Source organism: Conger conger, chromosome 5 (assembly GCF_963514075.1).
Source record: "Conger conger chromosome 5, fConCon1.1, whole genome shotgun sequence".
Lineage (NCBI taxonomy): Eukaryota > Metazoa > Chordata > Actinopteri > Anguilliformes > Congridae > Conger > Conger conger.
The window spans coordinates 2830634-2850537 of NC_083764.1; the positions used below are offsets into that span (position 1 = coordinate 2830634).

General features: G+C 48.3%; 2 protein-coding genes across 2 annotated transcripts; one reads left to right on the forward strand and one right to left on the reverse strand.

Moving 5' to 3' along the window:
• Positions 1-228: 228 nt before the first annotated feature.
• nek2 (NIMA-related kinase 2) lies at positions 229-5740 on the reverse strand. Its single transcript, XM_061243278.1, has 9 exons — positions 5410-5740; positions 4834-5051; positions 4134-4374; positions 3627-3709; positions 3384-3510; positions 2686-2932; positions 2035-2089; positions 1320-1399; positions 229-633 (listed from the first exon to the last, which is right to left on the reverse strand). The coding sequence occupies exons 1-9, from the start codon at positions 5503-5505 to the stop codon at positions 425-427; spliced, it is 1356 nt and encodes a 451-aa protein (XP_061099262.1). The 5' UTR covers positions 5506-5740; the 3' UTR covers positions 229-424.
• Positions 5741-11161: 5421 nt separating this feature from the next.
• On the forward strand, positions 11162-19118 carry slc30a1a (solute carrier family 30 member 1a). Its single transcript, XM_061244064.1, has 2 exons — positions 11162-12247; positions 15726-19118. The coding sequence occupies exons 1-2, from the start codon at positions 11641-11643 to the stop codon at positions 16637-16639; spliced, it is 1521 nt and encodes a 506-aa protein (XP_061100048.1). The 5' UTR covers positions 11162-11640; the 3' UTR covers positions 16640-19118.
• Positions 19119-19904: the final 786 nt, after the last annotated feature.

The following is a 19904-nucleotide window of genomic DNA, read 5'->3' on the forward strand; positions in this document are numbered from 1 at the left end:
GGAGCGCTGGACTGAGCGCGCTCAGCCGTCCCCCGACGACATCACTTCCTGTTCACCATTCACACCTGTCCCTAGTTAAAACCTCGAAGACCCTCTTGAGTAATTGAAACGTCTTTGGTTCGCATTCCAGGTGGGTCCACACAAGCGCTCACCAGCAACCGTATAAAATTAGACGACATTCATTCACAATAAAACATTACACCCATCCAAAACAAAAATATATATTTAAAAAAAAGGCCCCAAATTCCTACAGGGCTTTTAGATTGTCAGCTTGCGTCTACGCAGGGTTTGTTTCTCCCTTTATATGACAGTATGTACATGAACGAGCGAATGTGACGCCCGGGTGAACCAGCCTCAGAGTCCAGCCTGCTGGGGCCCTCCCTGATGATGCGTATCTCCCGCGCCGGCCGGCTGAAGGACCCCTCTAGCGTATGCCCAGCAGCTGCCTGCTCTGGAGCTGGTAGTTGCGCTCCACCAGGTCCAGGGCCTGGGCGCGCACGGTGGCCGCCTGCAGACGCTTCTTCAGCTCGGCGTTGCGGAGCTTCAGGTGCCGGTCCGGAGCCCGGTTCTCCTTACTGTCGCCCGCGAAGTGCACCTTCTTCTTACCTGGAGACGGAGACTCCGCCCGCTCACCTGCGGGAGAGAGAGAGGACCGTCAGCCACCTGGCAGCCCGCGGGCTTCACTGCACATGTCCAACGGCACAAATCAAACCACCCAAAAACCTCCCGTCACTGTTACCATAGCGACACAAACACAATGAGCCATCAATCACGGACTTGTTTGAACCAATCGAATGGCTGCCCCACCTTGTTGTCGCCCTCCCTATAATAGAGTAAACAAGCACAACAGTGCTACACGGGTGGGGGTTTGGTTTCTGTTCCAGCCTTTAGAAAAGGGGCACTTCTGGAGTTAGTGTAACTAAAGTCATCAGTTTTAGGGAAGGCTTTGGGGTTAGGGAGTGACTTTTTTTTCCTTTAAGAATTCCAGCATTCTCATTGGATGAAAATGCACACACGGTCAGTCTTAATTCCGTGATTGATGGGTACAATGCGTGTATTCGGTTTGATGACAGGAAATCTTTTTTTGTATTTTTATTTATTAAAAGTAAGCAATCATTTTCCTGCTGGGCCAAAAATAAGTCTCAAATCTCAAGTCCCCGGCTCCATCAGTGTAGATTCAATGGCTTTACCACCACAGGGTAAATAAAACGGTTTATTAAGTTAGTGTATGTACAGACGTAGACGCATTAAAATGGCGGGAGGGGAGGTTAGAGGTCAGCGGTTGAAGATGGCGGCCGGTCGCGGTTTCCCGCCCGTACCCAAGATCTCGTTGGAGTAGAGCGGAGTCAGAGCCTTCTGCTGCCGAACCAGATTACAGGTCTTCACCAGACCCTCCGCCCTGAGGGAGAGAAGACAGGGGGAGAGAGGAGAGATAAAGGAGAGAGTCCTTAAACAGAGAGAGAGACTCACTCACTCACTCACTCACTCACTCACTCACTCACTCACTCACTCACTCACTCACTCACTCACTCACTCACTCACTCACTCACTCACTCACTCACTCACTCACTCACTCACTCACTCACTCACTCACTCACTCACTCACTCACTCACTCACTCACTCACTCACTCACTCACTCACTCACTCACTCACTCACTCACTCACTCACTCACTCACTCACTCACTCACTCACTCACTCACTCACTCACTCACTCACTCACTCACTCACTCACTCACTCACTCACTCACTCACTCACTCACTCACGTACGTGTGTACAGGATATTTTTCAGAGTCATTATTATACTTGCACTGCATGTGTGCTTAAAATGCATAAATATCCACCAACTCTATTCTGCAAGTTCGTGCTCTTAATCCATCACAGGCAGAGAACCCTCCAGAAGGGACCAGTGTTCGCCCACACCCCGTTTGTAGAGCCAACTGGCATTTTTCCGCATTGTGAACACGAGCCGAAGTCAAACATTCCTCAAGCGGACGGGGAAGGCGACAGGAAGTTAAACATTGCTGAACTCACCTTGCCAACTTCTCGTCAGCAAGCCTCTCCCGGGCGCAAAGTTCCTGTTCCCTTTCTGCGGGGAGAGAAAAGAACAGCGATAAACCTTTAACCGGGACCGTTTGCTTATTCTGCACGACCTGCGGAGTCCCCTCTCCAGCAGCTCTGGCCTTCAGCAAGGTCACGCCAAGGTCACGCCGCAAACCCAGCTGCAGCCCAGCGCACCCCCAGGAAAAAGGGTGATAAACCATGACCAGGCAAAGAAATGAATCAAGCTTTTCATTGCCCTGGTCTCCAACACACACACTCACACACATTTTGTCACTACTCCACAGGATGTGGAGCAGAGGTGGAAGATCCAGGTTCAGAAAGTAAAATTCCTCACCGGTATTTCGTTCCAGTCACCCGGACACAATCCTTCAGCCAGGATGCAGAACCAGTTTGTGGAATCAGCTGGTTCATGGGTGGGCAGTCTAGATCAGTGCAGCCGTTGGACCCTCAACCCCACATTGGGTTGGCCCATATGTAGTCTAATCTACTATAGTTATTTAACTGATTTACAGTTAAGTAAAATACATACAAGGCAGGGCTTTTACTCCCCACCCCTGATGTTGACAGGGCTGAAACGGCTGAATTTAAGCGGTGGAGCTGGGTGCGCAGGGCGTGACTCACGCTCCAGTCTCTCCTCCCGGTCCTTGAGGGCCTGCTCGCGCTCCTGCAGCCGCTGCTCCTTCAGCCGGAGCTCCGTCGCCATGGACACGGCGGCGGCCGTTTCCGCGGGGACGTCGGCGGGTTTGGGCCGCTCCAGCTCCGCAGACTTCCTCCGGACTCTCTGCTCGGCCTTCCTCTGCTCCTCCGACACGGCCGACGCCAGGAGAGCGCTCTGCACGATGCTCTCCACCGACGGCCTCATGTAGTCCTGCAGAGACAGCACTAATCAACCACCGACGGCCTGGTGTAGTCCTGCAGAGACCGCACTAATCAACCACCGACGGCCTCATGTAGTCCTGCGGAGACAGCACTAATCAACCACCGACGGCCTCATGTAGTCCTGCAGAGACAGCACTAATCAACCACCGACAGCCTCATGTAGTCCTGCAGACAGCACTAATCAACCACCGACCGCCTCATGTAGTCCTGAGGAGACAGCACTAATCAACCACCGACAGTCTCATGCAGTCCTGAGGAGACAGCACTAATCAACCACCGATGGCCTCAGGCAGTCCTGAGGAGACAGCACTAATCAACCACCGACGGCCTCATGTAGTCCTGCCCAGACAGTAATAAGCAATTCCCTGCTTAGTCTGACGGATAGAGGCATCAGTAATGTAATGCAGCCAATTGGGAAGCTCGAGGAGAGGCGCCTGTACCTTTAAGTGCAGCATTCTGCACACCAGGGAGTTCAGCTCCTCAGAATAGCGGTACGGGATCCGCCGGAACTTCCCCTCCCGGATCCTCTCCGCCAGCTCCTTCTGGTTGTACGCCGTGAACGGCGGCCTGGAGGACAGGAACACAGGTCACTGAATCACACGCCTGCGACACACTAAAGACAGACACGCCTGCAACACGCTAAAGATCGACACGGGTCCGTGACCCTTAGAGCAGATACTCACGAAAGGGCGCACAGCTCATACACCAGACACCCCAGGGACCAGATATCAGACTTCTCATTGTAAGATGTCCGATTCATTTGCTCCTGTACAAGAAAATTGGAAATGGTTTCAAGCTAAAAAAGGGCACACACACGCATACATTGGGCCAGTTTCACAGACAGATTAAGCCTAGTCCTAGATTAAATGAAATTTTATAGTAAACCCAATTTACTCTGGGGGATATATCACAAAGCAGAATTACAGTTAGTTGGTTAAATTTAATAATAACAGTTACAAATAATAACTGGAACCCTTCCAAATCTGGAACATGGTCTGACGTACAAAGAGCCATTCCAGGTTTTACTCGGAATACATCCAGCCAACTCTGTGATCCTGCTTTATGACATGCCCCCTCAGGATTGAACTTAATCTGCATCTGTGAAACTGGCTTTTAGTGATCACGCCGCTAACGGTCACAACGCTAACGGTCACAACGCTAACGGTCACGCCGCGCACGGAGGGTCTCACCGGCGACATGTAGTACGGCGTGCCGACGAAGGTCTTGGCGAAGCTGGTGTCGTGGTTGAGGATGCGGGCCAGGCCGAAGTCGCCCAGCTTCACGTTCTGCCTGGCGTCCAGGAAGATGTTGGCGGGCTTGAGGTCGCGGTGCAGGACGGTGTGCCCCCCGTCGCCACGGCGATGACACTCCTTCAGCGCCAGCGCGAGCTGGGCCAGCACCCGCAGGACGAAGTCCTCGTCCAGGTAACGCCTGCGGTCCAGGTAACGCACGGGCATGACTCGCGGCTGACATGTTTATAGTTCACGACCCTGGCCAAATAAACTTTTAAAAACCCACCTTCATGACTGAGGGAAGGTAGTGGAAGATAAAAATAAAAAAAAAAAGTCTGAATAAGGCCCAATTGCTTAATATATAACATGCATTCCATTGAACCCCCATTAATTAATGTGCTCAGCATCCTAGTTCGTTGCCAATTAGCAGTGGGCAGCCACAGTGCGGCACCTGGGGTTCTGATCAACTCCAGTTGCCTTGGTGAAGGGCAACGGCAGGAGCACACCTAACCTGACATGCGGATCAAGACCAGAAACAATATATTCAGGTTGAAATGGATGAAAGTAAAGTCAATTCTAATGTTCAAGGTAGGGGTGTGTCACGGCTGTGTGTTCGGACACGACGTTATGGGTTTGGCCGGAAAGTGGGGAGACTCACCTCTCCTTGATGCACCTGGTGAGCAGACCGGACAGGTCCCCGCCTTCGCAGTGCTCCATGACGATGTACAGAGTGGTGTTCGTGCGGTCGATGATGCGGTCGTAGTACCGTACAATGTTGGGGTGCTTCAGTTCGCGCAGGAGGTTCACCTCGGAAACCAACATCTGCTTCTCGGCTTCTGCCATGGTGCCGTAGTCCAGCTCTTTCCAAACTAGAACCTACAAATAACAAACAAAATGTGGCAAACCACATGCACCAATGCACCTTGAACACTAGCTACTAGCAATTACAGGAACTTTGGTTATTAACATTGCGTCACAGTTGGCTAATGAGTAGTTTGCTAACGTTAGTATGCAAAATGTTAACTGGTGCTCGTTACTTGACTATTATAGCTACGTAAGCCTAGCGAAATCACAACTTCAGCCAAAAATGCACGACAGCAAACGTACTTTAGCAACGTTTGTAAATTAGCCATAACGTTAGCTACAGGTAGCTAGCCAACTTAGGTAACGCTAAAGATCACCTTGACGCACGTTAACAATCAGCACGGCGCTGCTACGTTAGAATTACGCTTACCTTTCCATCAGATTTCCTCCTTATCTTCTGACATTTCCCATAAGATCCGGATCCTATGGTATACAAGACCTCATAATCTTCCACCCGTGATGGCATCTTAATGGCAGAATTTGTTGAAGATATTTCTGCAATATCGCCAACTAATATTTCTACATAGAACCCAAACCGCTGTCTTGTTATTTTTCCAACTCAGTGACGGCGAGGCCGACGCTTGGTGTCCTTTTGTGTTTTGAGTTACAAACTCTTCTGTGTTAGATTGATTGCTCGTTGCGAACAACGTGAGAATTTTCTAATAGTTTTGCTAAATGTGGCGTTCGGTATAAATGGGCCTCCTTAGCAAAACAGGTCAAGCCGACGTTTCAAAATTGGTGCTGTAATGCGTCAATCTGATTGGTCTCTCTTTTTGGGGAAGCGAGGCTTTCATTGGTCGTTGCATGGAAACAAGTCGAGGGTTGCTATGCGTCAGATAACCGCGAGAGAACGGCGCGCATTTAAAGGGGAGGTTTAATTTTGTCGACAATTTCGTTGATAAATGTATTTTGTAACTACTATCAAAATGAAAAAAAAGAAATGTATTTAAAACAATGTCATTAAAAATGGAAAAACGTATGTATCAAATACTGTGGAAAGCTTTTTATTTATTTATTTATTTATGAAAAAGCATTAAAAAATCGGTAAGTATCATTTAAACTTTTTACAAATAATTTCAGCATATGTGCTAATACGTTATGGGCATCAGAAACACTGCAGCTGTTCCTTCTCTAGTGGAGTTTGTTTAAGTTACAAGGGTTACACAATGCCAATTGCAAATAGAAATAAGCACATTATGCTCATGTTTACAACATTAATTGTTTATGAATCCACCTCCTCAATTAATGCCTCACATTTTCAGATGCCCAAGACAGTAAATTCAAAACAGAGCAGAGCAGGTGATACGTGAAAGCGTCCAACAATACAAATGTTGCCGTGCAACAGATCTTAAAAGTTGTTCCGTCTGTAAATTTTGTGAGATCCAACAAGAAATAATACATTCGTTCCACAAGGGGTCTCCAAAACTCACTGTGCAGTCTGCAGATGCATGATAGCTGAGTTTGCATACCGTAAGTGTCCAAGATCAAGAAGGCCTCTTATTACGCCTCATGATCACCATACCCAGGTCATCAGTACGATAAGAAACCTGATTAGATGCAATATGTACAAACTTGTAACACACACACACACACACACACACACACACACACACACACACACACACTGGTACAGGCTGGTACATCTAACCAAAGGTGTTCACTCAGTGATCCAGGAGATAGTGTTTTAATGGTGTTGATGTGCAGAAGTAGAACACTCAGGATGACCTTCCAACTGCCTGTAAATGAAGCTTACAGACGATGCGGATCCATTATCTGAGTGTCTGTACTGTGCTGACAGACCTTCACTGTTTTACATTCCACCTGTTGCTACAGGGCAGCAGTTATGTAACATGACCAGAGAACAGAGTGTTATATAACTATTATTTTAAAGAGAACCGACCATTATTTTATCAGCATCAGACTGCAAGAAGACTGATGAAATTTTCATCATATTTATGTTTTTTTTAATATCCGCACACCCTTTGAGATGAGCACGAGTTGGGTTTACAGAAAGCACACACACTGAATAACTCTTTGTAGGTGCTTTTATCCAAATCGGGAGAGTGAAAACCTTGCTCATGTACTATTCACTCTAAAACACATCTGATGTATTTACACCATGGAGCTGATTATCATTTATATGCTGGGTGCTCATCTGATGACATCAGACACTGCCATCTTCATCTTTGGTGACCCACGTAGGGTCAAAACATCGACCAGTCCTGATGCCTAATGAGCCAGATGTGGTTTGGAGCAAATTATTTTATTCTTTATTCTTTATTATTTTAGTATTTATGGAAGGTTTTGTCTTGTAGTCTAGTGGCGAAGGTACCTAACTAAGAAGGTTGGTGGTTCAAGCCCCAATGTAGCCATAATAAAATCAGTACAGCTGGGGGGCCCTTGAACAAGGCCCTTAACCCCGCATTTCATCCAGGAACAGGGCCCTTAACCCCGCATTGCTCCAGGGGGGATTGTCTAATCAACTATAAATTGCCTTGGATATAAGCATCGGCTAAATAACAAGTTATTTACACATTTTTTAAATGTTGGTCTCCTAACTGTCACCCCCCGAAAATCCCCACCTGCGTCTGTTTCCTGTTCTCAGCACTGAGGCTCGCTTTGTCAAAGACGGGGCTCGCTTATCAAGCAACTAACCTCCAATTAGCGTTCAGTCACCCGAGTGTCAGGCCTGGGGGCTTCCTGATCAAAGCCACAGTTTACGGTTTCATTCGCACACCACAGAACAAGAGTGCGATAATTCACACACCACAGAACAAGAGTGAGAATGATATAATCCCACTCGCCGCCACGTTCCTCTCGGAAGTCGTGGTAAGCCACGCCGGCCCAACATCTTTGCGCAGTTTCAACAGAAATCGTATATTTTTGAAGGAAATCAGTAATCTAATAGCTTAGATAATCAATCTTTCTCTTATCTCAGTCTTCATTATCTCTCACGGTGCAGGATGGCCCTTTACCCTCCTGGCCCACGCGTACGGTGACTGCGCGGCTCTGATCATGCATTTCCCCGCAGTATCTTATTTACTGTAGTCAGGCGCTGGAGCAAACGCCAGGTTACGACGCCCTAATCGGCCTTTGCCGCTGCAGCACTGATGCGTATCGGGGCGAGCTGAGGGATCCTCGTGTTAATCTCCTCCAGTGTCGACGATCGACGGCTCCAGAAAAACACCAGCAGGAGGACGCAACTCCTGACTGCACCTCCATCTTAGAGAGGTCACATGCCCGTTAGCCTGCAGGCAGAACACATTCTGCTGATACCACATCAAATAGAAAAGGATTAAAATGTGAAATTAGTCACGGGACGATCTAAAAGTCTGTTGCCAGAGCACTCCAACAGATCTATTTCTGTCACATCTGTTTGATTGGCCAGTTTTTCATGAACATTGTTTTGTGGTTTGACCAAGACATTTCACTTCCTGTTCCAGTTTTTTGTTCAATTGTGTGGACAGTAACACACTTTTTGTTTTGTCCCTGTATTCCAACACGATGGATTTGAAACAGAACAATGAACGTCGTTTTCTTCTTTTTCTACATGACATGTAATTCAGATTTCAAATTAATATGACATCATCGACACTTAACAAACTGCTGCCCTATTGGAATAAAGGACAACGCACCTGGTGATCATTCTTAACTTCTGATTGGCCAGTACTCAAACATCGCAGCGCTCCAGTGTGACTAGTGTGATCATATGACCATACCATAAAAGGCACTGAGATTAGCGTGACCAACAAACAGCTACAAACAGCGGTCAATAACATCATGTCATGACATTAATGTATTTGACCTCAAAGATCATCTTTTTTTTAGTCAAACACAAATATTATGGGCTGCGCATCACAGCTCCTCGATAAAGCCCAAGGCTTTGACACTGGAGAATGAAAGAGAAACAAGCAGTAGAATAATCTGCCTCATATCGCATGGGCCACACGGCCCAAGGTCTCTGTGGGACAGGGGAAGCTCAGGCTGACTCTCCTCTACTCCAGCGATGAGAGGCTGGCTTATCTTTAAGGTAAGATGTGAACTTTGACTGGGCTGAAGACCAATTTTAGGTTAAAAAGCACCAACTCAAATGCTCAGTTTTTCATTTTATGACAGAAACAGAACTGTAAAAAAACTGGATTAGCAACAGCTATTCAAATCTCTGAAATCAGCATTTGCTGTTCTGGCTGAAATGCAGTGCTGTGGTCTGAGGGGTTAAACCTGAGGTTCAAAATTCAGCGAAGCACACTGCAATGGATTCCCCTGGTTTCTGGTGATAATAACAAGAATGTGTTATTTAGCTGACACTTTTATCCAAAGAAATGTACAGTTCATTAAACTAAGCAGGGGACAATCCCCCCTGGAGCAGTGTGGGGTTGAGGGACTTACTCAAGGGTCCAACAGCTGCACTGATCTTACTGTGCCAACACCGGAGCTTGAACCACCAACCTTCCTGGGCCCTGTCAAGCACCTTAGCCTCTAGACTACAGGCTGTCCATCTCATGCCATGATGTCACTGCTGTGTATTTATTAGATTTTTTGAATAAAAGAGAATGGGTACAATGAGTGAACAGTCAGCATAGAGCCAATCGCAATAAAGGACTCCATTATTGTGAGTAATATGTGTGTCAGTACAGTGCTTCTTTTGTTTGTCATATCACAAATAGAAGAGTATAAACCATGTACAAGTACCAAAAGTATTGACGATTATCTTAATTTCAAATGCAAAATATTCGGTACCTGTTGACTTTTGACTCTGGTAATTATCAGAAAATAATTATGAAAACAGCACAAAAAAAGTGACACATTGAATCAACAATTCCAATGCCATTTATTTAAATTGTGTGTGTGCTGTTCACACCACTCTTGAGAAAAATACCCTTCAGTTCTTAAAATGTATATATTATTACTATATCATATAGTTCCTTCTCTCACAGAGAGTATCTGGTTGAACTTCCACGGCCATAATACATGATTTTCTACGATCTCTTCCGTCTGAAACACTGTCCAGGTGCCAAACAGCGTTTCATTTCTCAGCGACACTGTAAACGCCAGTAAAAAGCCGTGGGAAAGGCCTGCACTTCCCCGGCTCGTCTCGCGTTAATACTGACTGCTGATTAATTCAGAAGTAACGCGTCCCTTTGAGAGGACCGTGAAGCTGCATTGTCGCAGAGCCTCGTAACACGAGCGTGGAATTGGCTTTCAGTAGTTGCTCGCGCCGTGTGATGAAACGTCCCTGCCCTCACTGGCTTGAAAAAAAAAAAACGAAAAAAAAAAACAAAACGAAGACAGTCATGACTCATGAATTATGAAGTCGGGGGCTGTTGTCGTCCTCATTATGTTCACCAGTTCCCACATCTAATGCTCGGGTGAAAATGCCTGTGGTTTAAATCGCCTGTAAAAGCTATGGGATATAATTGCAGATTCCTCTTTGTTATTGTGTTCCTCTGTACTCATGTACGTGTTTATTTACGTTTTTTGGAAACAGGCTTCATTCACTCCAGTAGATCACGTGGCTACTCTGTACTGTCTAAAGTGCAAACTATCAACCTTGCTGGTCTTGATGCATATATTAAACATGGAAATACATTTCACATTCAGCAAAACTCTGAATATTGTAACCAGCTTGTTGACTGATGCCATTTCGTTTAGATCATGTAGGCCAACAATTGTTTATAAACAGCTGCCAAATGGAATCTATTTCTGGCTGATTAATCCCTGGATACATTTTGGAAATAGATTCTTGCACACAGCACACATACGGTAAACTAAACTTTTTACTTTTAATGAGAACAACGTCCGTGAAGCAAGACTGCGGCTCCGGACATTCGTGGGGTCGTCAGAGAGGCTGTGGGTCGCGGATAGAACAAAAAAACGTGTGGAAAAAAACCTAGCATTTTACCGTCTCTGAGCCTTTGTTGGTTTTAACAGTGGATTCTGCGGGTTTGAATGATCCGCCGCTCAACCAATAGGGCTCTGAAACGTAACAAGCTACAGGGGCTGACCGCACATAGCAACAGCTTGCTCGCCCAGGCAGGAAAAACGGTGATTCCTCGATTCCTCACGAGCGCGACGCGCATTTGCCCGAGCGCATCACGTGAGGTGTTCCGACCAACCACAAATGAGTGCACGTTGCCTGCGATCAGAAAAGAAACTAACCGTGTCGCTTATCGATGTCGCCTTGTTTGTGAAATCGGTGGAGGCATCGACAATCCCCGGACTCCCAGCAAATGGTACTTCGCTCTTCCGCTACCAATCGCCAAGGACCGGGGCGTGTCTCCCCAAATCGCCTCGTTCCGTGTGAAAACTTTGCCGGTTTCGGGTGCAAAGTTACAACCGTCTGCAAACAGCTGAGCGGTGTGGAATATGCGACGGTGTGGAAGCTAATCAGGACCAGTGTTCTTCCTTTTTTTCCCCCAGACTGAATTAAATCATCAAATGGAAGGACGGATAAATGATATGAGCTAGCTAGTATATTAACGTACAATTAGCGAGTTAGAATATAACGTTATACATAGCTGTTGTTTTTTGACTGGTCGGGGTTCGTGACGGTTTCCAGCTAACGTTAGCTAACCAGTTTATTCAACCCCTAGGTGGTAAAATGGCTTGCGAGCCCAACTTTGTTCGGCTGCTATGCATGCTCACGCTGACTTTTGGGTTTTTCATTGTGGAGGTGGTAGTCAGTCGAATTACGTCGTCCTTGGCAATGTTGTCGGACTCGTTTCACATGCTCTCGGACGTTATAGCGCTGATTGTCGCTTTGGTGGCCGTCCGCTTCGCGGAGAAGACACAGTCGACCAACAAAAACACCTTCGGATGGATCCGGGCGGAGGTGATGGGTGCCCTGGTAAACGCCGTGTTTCTCACGGCTCTGTGCTTCACCATCGTCCTGGAGGCCATCGAGCGCTTCACCGAGCCCCACGAAATCGAGCAACCCCTGGTCGTGATCGGGGTTGGGGCGGCGGGGCTGCTCGTTAACCTGCTCGGGCTGTGCTTGTTCCACGGACACGGGGGTGGCGGACACGGACATTCTCACGGAGGCCACTCGCACGGGAATAAAAAGAACAAGAGGAATAAATTGTGTAAATCGGACCGGCCGTCCGGCAACGGGTCATCCGGCGAGGAGACCAACAATCTGGTGGGGAACTGCAGCAGCAGCCCGAACGGTGTCGGCACCGACAGCAGACCTCGGCATGGAGCCCGGCACGGTATGTCTCTCTCTCCATCTCTCCCCTATTGTCTTTAGGGAAGGATTTACTCGCTTAGCTGGCTAAAGACCGACCCTCACAACCCAGTAGGCTAACGTTACAACACCCCTGCCACGCTGCCAAGTGCTACTGGGTCAAAATACGCCGTCTAGTCGACCTGTGCTCATGGGTATTCCGTGAGGTGATGTTAATTCATCGCCGTAAATCAATGAAATGTAACGACCGAGCCGAGTAACTCTAGTAGACTGGCTAAAATACAGCGAACCGTCGCTGTAAAATCCGTGTAGTTTTAAAATCCCGCTCCATATGTATTCATTGACGTACTTAATACCGACATACTAACCTTAGTCTACCAATTAGCCGTATTCTCTTCATAAATGAAAACAATCACCGTCTATTGTTTATTGTTTTTACATTTGAACAATTAATTATCAGTTAGAGTTGGAAACGCTTTTGAATCTAGCCATGTTGGCTAGCTGGAGTCCAGCGCCGATTATTCAAATGGAAAGAAAGTAAGCGGTCCTGAATGGGCAAAAATGAACTGTAGCTAACACTCCAGCTATACTCGACAGTCAGCGGTTAAAATGTACAAGTAACCACACCGGTGAAGCAATAACATATTTTCAGTGTCCTTGTTTCACTTGGCGACTCTACCTGGCGAAAAACACACGATTTAAGCGTGTAAATTAAGGCCAAGGTATTCTGGTATTCCCTCACGTATACATGCGCGTTCGGGGACTGTTGGCGGAGTTTTGATTTGGGTACAGTGTGCAGACTCCCGAGTGCAGTCGGGTGCAGAGGAATTATCAACCCCCCCTCCCCCTTCCCCGGTTATACGTCAGGTGAGAAGCTCTCTAGACTTCGTTGCAATTTGTCGGAAGTCTTCTGTTCTAATTCAGTAATTTGCCAAACCACACGAGAAGCCGGATGATATGGCTGATTGAATCAAGGGAACATAGTCCCTAACCATAGTCCTCTGCAGACCACAGTGGTATTTATGTGTGATTGGTGTAAACCCAGCATACAGTACTTACGTTTGGGGGTAATAATTATCTAGTGTTGCCGAGCGCGTATGTGTCGAAATATGGGGCCTTTAAATGAAGTATTTCTTTTCTTTTTTTTCTCCAGTTTTTACTCGAAAACTTTAGTTTTTACTGAAACATACATTTAGGTATTTCACACAGTCTACTCCAGAGCTATGTGCGAAGTGCGCACTCTGGTTTAAGGAACGGAACAGAGGTGTCTCCGAAAATCAGAATTACATAACCTACAGCGTAAAGTTAAGAGCTGTACGGGCGGAAGAGGGGGGTGAGGTTAGTAGCGTGTGAATAAAAACAAAAGGGGAAAAACGCGGTTGCGTTTGTCCTTGAGTGTCGTTGGCCCAGCAGAAGGCTGTTGACTCACTTTCATGTGCTCATGTTCCTGCCGTTCTACACACTTCTTCAAACCTAGCAGCGCCTTTTCTGCTGTGTGGTGCTGTCTCCCTCTCCTCCTCACCTCCCTCTCTCCCCCTTTAAACCCTGCTTATCTCTCTCTCTCCTCCCCACCTACCTCTCTCCCCCTTTAAACCCTGTCTATCTCTCTGCCTCTCCTCCCCAACTCTCCCCATCTTTATCTCTCTGTACCCCGTTTCTTTCACCCCTCCCTCCTTTTTTGTGTACTCAGTGAAGGAACCTCAAAATCAGAATACCATCTCTTTCTCCCTCTCCCTGTCTCTGTCTCTGCATCTCTCTGTCTCTTCACTCTGGAGACTGGGCCTTCCCGGTTCTGATGGATGACTGGATTTCTTCAGTTGATTTTGCATGTGAAGGAATTTGTGTCTGTATGTGTGCGTGCGTGCGTCTGTGCATGCGTGCGTCTGTGCGTACGTGCGTCTGTGCGTGCGTGCGTCTGTGCGTGCGTGCACACCTCTCTCCATGTGTCTGTGTGGTGGAGGACTCTGCAGTGTAGCGGTTAGGGCATTGGGTCTAACTCTGGGCATGTGGGTTTCATTTCCAGGCTGTATATTATTTTGTAAAGGAAGTTGAGCTGTATCATTCTGGCTCAGTGCATCTGCTGCTTGCCTGAAGTGTACCGTGCTCGTCATGATGAGTCGTCACTACAAGTCCTTACATGCAGCAGCACTGTGCTCTGTGGAAACTGTGCTCTGCAGAAACACAATGGCGCCCAGAGCTGCACTGCTGTCTGAGGAAACCCCCATTTCAGGAAGTGACATTCTGCTATCAGTCAGAAGGTGTCAGCTAGGTGGTGGTGGAAAAAAACAACTTCACATTTTATTCATTTATTTTTTCATTTGACACCCTGAGTCACCAGAGCTATGTATCTATCATTTTTACCACGCTGTCCTGTGTATCAAATATCTGCCATTGTTCTTTTTTCTTTTTTTGTTTGTTGTTTTCTTGTTGCTGGGAATTGTTGAGGTTAGATGCAATATAGCAACCGGTAGTGTCCTCATGCAGGTCTGTTTCAGCATAAATCACGTGGCAGACCTGAGTATCATTCTCCGCACAAGGAGCAGTCTCTCTCTAATCCTGTCCGTGGAAACGGCTTTGAGGAATGTGTCTTGTAGCTTTATTTTGATAAGAAATGGAAGTCGGGTGACCACCAGAACGTGACGATATCGTGCCGACGATATCGTGCCAACGGTGCATTTCCTTAGACCCAGCTACTGTTTCTCCTCCATTCCTGGAGTTCTCCTCCCTCTCTCTCTCCCCGTTATAGCTTCATCCCCCTTTCTTTCACTCCATTAGCGCTGTGTTGCTAACGAGACTTTATTTCCTTTTTAAATACAGCTAATTAATCTTTACATCAGTAAAGACTGTCTGTTCCTCAGTACAGTACCAACAGGAACTCCCTGCAAGTGACAGGAAATGACATGGCTACTGATCATATTCTCTACGGCAGTGGTCCCTAACCCTATTCCTGGAGATCCTTTAGGTTGACCCTAACTTGGCACACCTCATTCTACTAATTATCATCTCAATGGAGGGGGGGTCCAGGCAGATTTATTCCCCCCGTTCATCTGCCCAATTCTGTCCCCATTCTGTTCTGGGAATGCTGCTGTTGTAACAAAAAAAAGTAAAGTGTAAAAGTTATTAATTTGTATATTAATATGTTCAGCTATGAACCAGAAAAGCTGACCATAACTATTTTTCCGAGCAGTATTATGAAAATGAGTTTAAAATCTGAAAGTGGACAGAAAATTGTGTCAGAATACACAATTTCAGATTTTTCCCTGCTTTTGTGCCAAAGATATGATTCCAAAAGCAGCTATCAGAACAGCTATCTATAGAGTGATCATTCCAATGAGGCTAATGGTTTGGATATTCTTTACTGAATATATAAAGAAAATGTACACAAAGTTTGAGCAGAATTGCAGTGGTCAGTGGTTGATTTTTCCCCACAGTGAGGTTGGGATAAAGGCGCTGTCTGCATGCGGTCATTAACCCCCCCCCCCCCCCCCCCCCCCTCTCCTCAGAGGTTCAGCGCAGTGACAGTGTGGAGGTGCAGATGAACGGGAGCGCTAGCGCCCCCTACGAGGACCTGGACGGCGGCGCGTCCCAGCTCAACATGCGCGGCGTGTTCCTGCACGTGCTGGGAGACGCGCTGGGCTCCGTCATCGTGGTGGTCAACGCCCTCATCTTCACCTTCGTCTGGCAGCCCTGCGATCCGGTCCTGCCCTGCATCAACCCCTGCGTCAACAGCCACTGCACCGACCACCAGCACCTCAACCACACGCTGGTGGGCCTGCCGGGGAACGGCAGCGCGGACGGGGTCCGCCTGGGCCGGGCGGGGCCCTGCTGGGTGCTGTACCTGGACCCCACGCTGTGCGTGATCATGGTGCTGATCCTGCTCTACACCACCTACCCGCTGCTGAAGGAGTCCGCGCTCATCCTGCTGCAGACCGTGCCCAAGCAGATCGACGTGCACCAGCTGAGCGAGTGCCTGAGGGGCGTGGAGGGCGTGCTGGCCGTGCACGAGCTGCACATCTGGCAGCTGGCGGGCAGCCGCATCATCGCCACGGCGCACATCAAGTGCCAGGACCCGGCGTCCTACATGGACGTGGCCAAGCGCATCAAGGGCTTCTTCCACGACCAGGGCATCCACGCCACCACCATCCAGCCCGAGTTCGCCACCGTCAACTCCGACTCGCGCATCTCGCTGTGCGAGCTGTCCTGCCGGACGCAGTGCGCGCCCAAACTGTGCTGCGGGGCGGCCGACAAGGCCGGCGTCGGCGCGGCGACCGCCCCCGTCGGCACGGCGACCGAGCCCGCCGTCGCCCCCGGCGACGGGAGGAGCGCCCCCCTGCAGGTCATCTGCGAGGCCACGGGGGCGGAGCCACGGCCGGACGCTGAGCTGCCCTACTCCAGGGAGGTGGAGTCATCTCTGTGAGGGGCGGGGCCTGGCTGTGTAGCCCCTCCCACATACATAACCCCCCCCCCCCCCGGCTCTGGCCACGCCCACTGCAGTTCTGTCACAGCATCATGATCGTCTCTGATTGGTCACTTCGTATCTTCAGCTCACTCTTGCTGTCAGAGCTGGCCGCAAACTGTGTGTGTGTGCGCGCGCGTGCGCGTGTGTGCAGCATCATACAGGACACGGGCTGTAATCTCAGTAATGAAGAGAGGGCAACAAAGTGGAACCACACACACACATGCACGCACACGCACTCACACACACGCACACACGCACTCACACGCACACACACGCACTCACACACACACGCACATGCATGCACACGCACACACACGCACACACACGCACACAAACGCACACGCACACAAACGCACACGCACACGCACACGCACACACACGCACTCACACGCACACGCATGCACACGCACACGCACTCACACACACGCACACGCACTCACACGCGCACACACACACACTCACACACATACGCACACACACACACACACACACTGCTGGTCGAAGCACACATGCTGGTTTCATGAACATTATAAAAGCGATGCCTTTCCCCTGATATATTTCTTTTTTTTTCCTTTTTTTTTGCTTTGCACAATATCAGCCCTCCTGCCCCCAATTTAAAATTATTTTATTAAAAAAAGAAGAAATAATTTATGTATTTAAGTTGTTTGTCAGTATCTTTATCTAATACCTGCTTTTTTTAAACGCTAATTTAACATTAATGCTGCCTCTGAGTGATGGAAGAGACTAAGCGTCTCTTCAGCACGACTCTAACAGCCTCTAACGTTTCTGTTAGCTCTCGCGTCTCACTACATATTTACAGCGTTTCGTAGAGATTGTGGCTACGTCTTTTTTTCTTTTTTTTTCTTAGATTACTCAAAAAGGCCAAAACTCATTTGCTGCCAGTTCTGTGCATTAGCGCCCGGTTCTGTGCGTTAGCGCCTGGTTCTGTGCGTTAGAGCCCGGTTCTGTGCGTTAGCGCCTGGTTCTGTGCGTTAGCGCCTGGTTCTGTGCGTTAGCGCCCGGTTCTGTGGTTCTGTGCGTTAGAGCCCGGTTCTGTACGTTAGCGCCCGGTTCTGTGCGTTAGCGCCTGGTTCTGTGCGTTAGCGCCTGGTTCTGTGCGTTAGCGCCTGGTTCTGTGCGTTAGCGCCTGGTTCTGTGCGTTAGCGCCCGGTTCTGTGGTTCTGTGCATTAGCGCCCGGTTCTGTACGTTAGCGCCCGGTTCTGTGCGTTAGCGCCTGGTTCTGTGCGTTAGAGCCCGGTTCTGTGCGTTAGCGCCTGGTTCTGTGCGTTAGCGCCCGGTTCTGTGGTTCTGTGCGTTAGCGCCCGGTTCTGTACGTTAGCGCCCGGTTCTGTGCGTTAGCGCCTGGTTCTGTGCGTTAGAGCCCGGTTCTGTACGTTAGCGCCTGGTTCTGTGCGTTAGCGCCTGGTTCTGTGCGTTAGCGCCCTGTTCTGTGGTTCTGTGCGTTAGCGCCCGGTTCTGTACGTTAGCGCCCGGTTCTGTGCGTTAGCGCCTGGTTCTGTGCGTTAGCGCCTGGTTCTGTGCGTTAGCGCCTGGTTCTGTGCGTTAGCGCCCGGTTCTGTGCGTTAGCGCCCGGTTCTGCGAGTTAGTACCACAGTTCTCTGCGTTCTGTGCAGCTGTCTGTGCGTTTGATGGTGAAATACGGGGGGGAACGGGACAGGGGGGCTCTGGCTGTGGAGTTGTCCTCTCGAGGGTGAATTCTCCCCTGTTCTGGGAAAGAGACATTCTGCTGCTACTTTGCATGACCCAGCTGTGTGTGAATCACTGAACAGAACCCCCCGACACTTTTAAACGCGTAAAACACAGCGCCCGATTCGCTGCTGAGATTGGGGTGGGCGGTGCAATGTGGACATCAGTCCTGTCGGCCTCTCTGTCTCAGGGGTCCAGGTCGTCTTTGTGGCCCAAAACTCATCCATGAGTCTCAACCATCATAGCTCCACCTCCCTTTTTTTCTAAAGTGTTTAAAAAAATGCAATCTTAAAAAAAAAAAAAAACGTGGTTCACAGATGCATTTCAGATTTCCACGCAGATTAAATGTATGCAATACAGATTAACGTTCTGAAATGAGAGAGAGAGAGAGAGAGAGAGAGAGAGAGAGAGAGAGAGAGAGTGTGTGTGTGTGTGTGTGTGTGTGTGTGTGTGTGTGTGTGTGTGTGTGTGTGTACATATACATACACATGCTTCTCAGTCACAAAACTCCCTGTTGAAATCACTTGATTGGATTGGAGCCAGAGTTGGGGAACTCGCTGTCTGTGCAAGATTTAATTTCATGTAATTTTTGGATTTTTTATGTACCTGGCAGTTTGAACAGTTGTTTTTTATGGTAAATATTCCTGTAAAAAAAAAAAGAAAAAAAAGAGAAACAGTGTTGTCATGGTGAATTAAACGCGGCAGTTCGGAGAACTGCCTGACTCCTGACTCCTGTTCCCTGTGTCTGTGTCTGTGTTCGAACATTCCGCTTCAGGAAAATAACACCCCGGATTCCTGGGGTGTTGGTCGTGTGCGTGATAAAGAGTGTTAAATATAAATGCGTTTAGTCTCGTAATGAACAGAAATGATCGCTGTGTACTTTATACCCTCCCATGCTACACCTGCACCCGAGATGAGACCGGGCCTTCCACACTGTAGATCTGCGCAAAGGAGTTCCAACGATCGAAACAAAAACGGACATGAAAAACACATGTCTCTAGGCTCTGATCGAGTCTCTCATTTTCCTCTTAAAGTGCAGCAGATTGACACCTTAAACCAGGGGTGTCAAACTGAATCCCCAGGGGGCCGCAGTGTCTGCGGGTTTTTGCGGTTTCCTTTCAATCAGCTGCCAATTAAGGCCTATTAAGGCCTTGAGAACAAGGCGTGTGGATACTTTAACCAATCAGTGACTTGAATGAACCCAGAACACCCCAAAAACCAGCAGACACTATGGCCCTCCAGGACTGGAGTTTGACACCTGTGCCTTAAACTGTTAAAATGTACAAAATCCTGGGGGTGAACATTGAAACCCATTCACAAAAACCAAAACCAAAGTAATTGATGCATTATGGTTGAATTCAAACCTCAAAAGAACATTTCGGCCTCACGTTGACCTGCCACATGTGGGTTGGGGTGTGGGTGTAGGTGAGGGTGGGGTTGGGGTGTAAGTGAGGGTGAGAAGTGTCTGAAAGTGTGTGGAGTGATTCTGTACACTCTGAACGTGTGTTGTGTGAT

Excerpts from the sequence above, each read along its gene's own strand:
- nek2 (XM_061243278.1), bottom strand. The coding sequence starts at position 5,505 with ATGCCATCACGGGTGGAAGATTATGAGGTCTTGTATACCATAGGATCC. Across the intron at positions 5,052-5,409 it reads GGAGGAAATCTGATGGAAAG|GTTCTAGTTTGGAAAGAGCT; the intron begins GTAAGCGTAATT and ends TGTTATTTGTAG. Across the intron at positions 1,400-2,034 it reads GCTGACGAGAAGTTGGCAAG|GGCGGAGGGTCTGGTGAAGA; the intron begins GTGAGTTCAGCA and ends TCTCTCCCTCAG.
- slc30a1a (XM_061244064.1), top strand. The coding sequence starts at position 11,641 with ATGGCTTGCGAGCCCAACTTTGTTCGGCTGCTATGCATGCTCACGCTG. Across the intron at positions 12,248-15,725 it reads TCGGCATGGAGCCCGGCACG|AGGTTCAGCGCAGTGACAGT; the intron begins GTATGTCTCTCT and ends CCCTCTCCTCAG.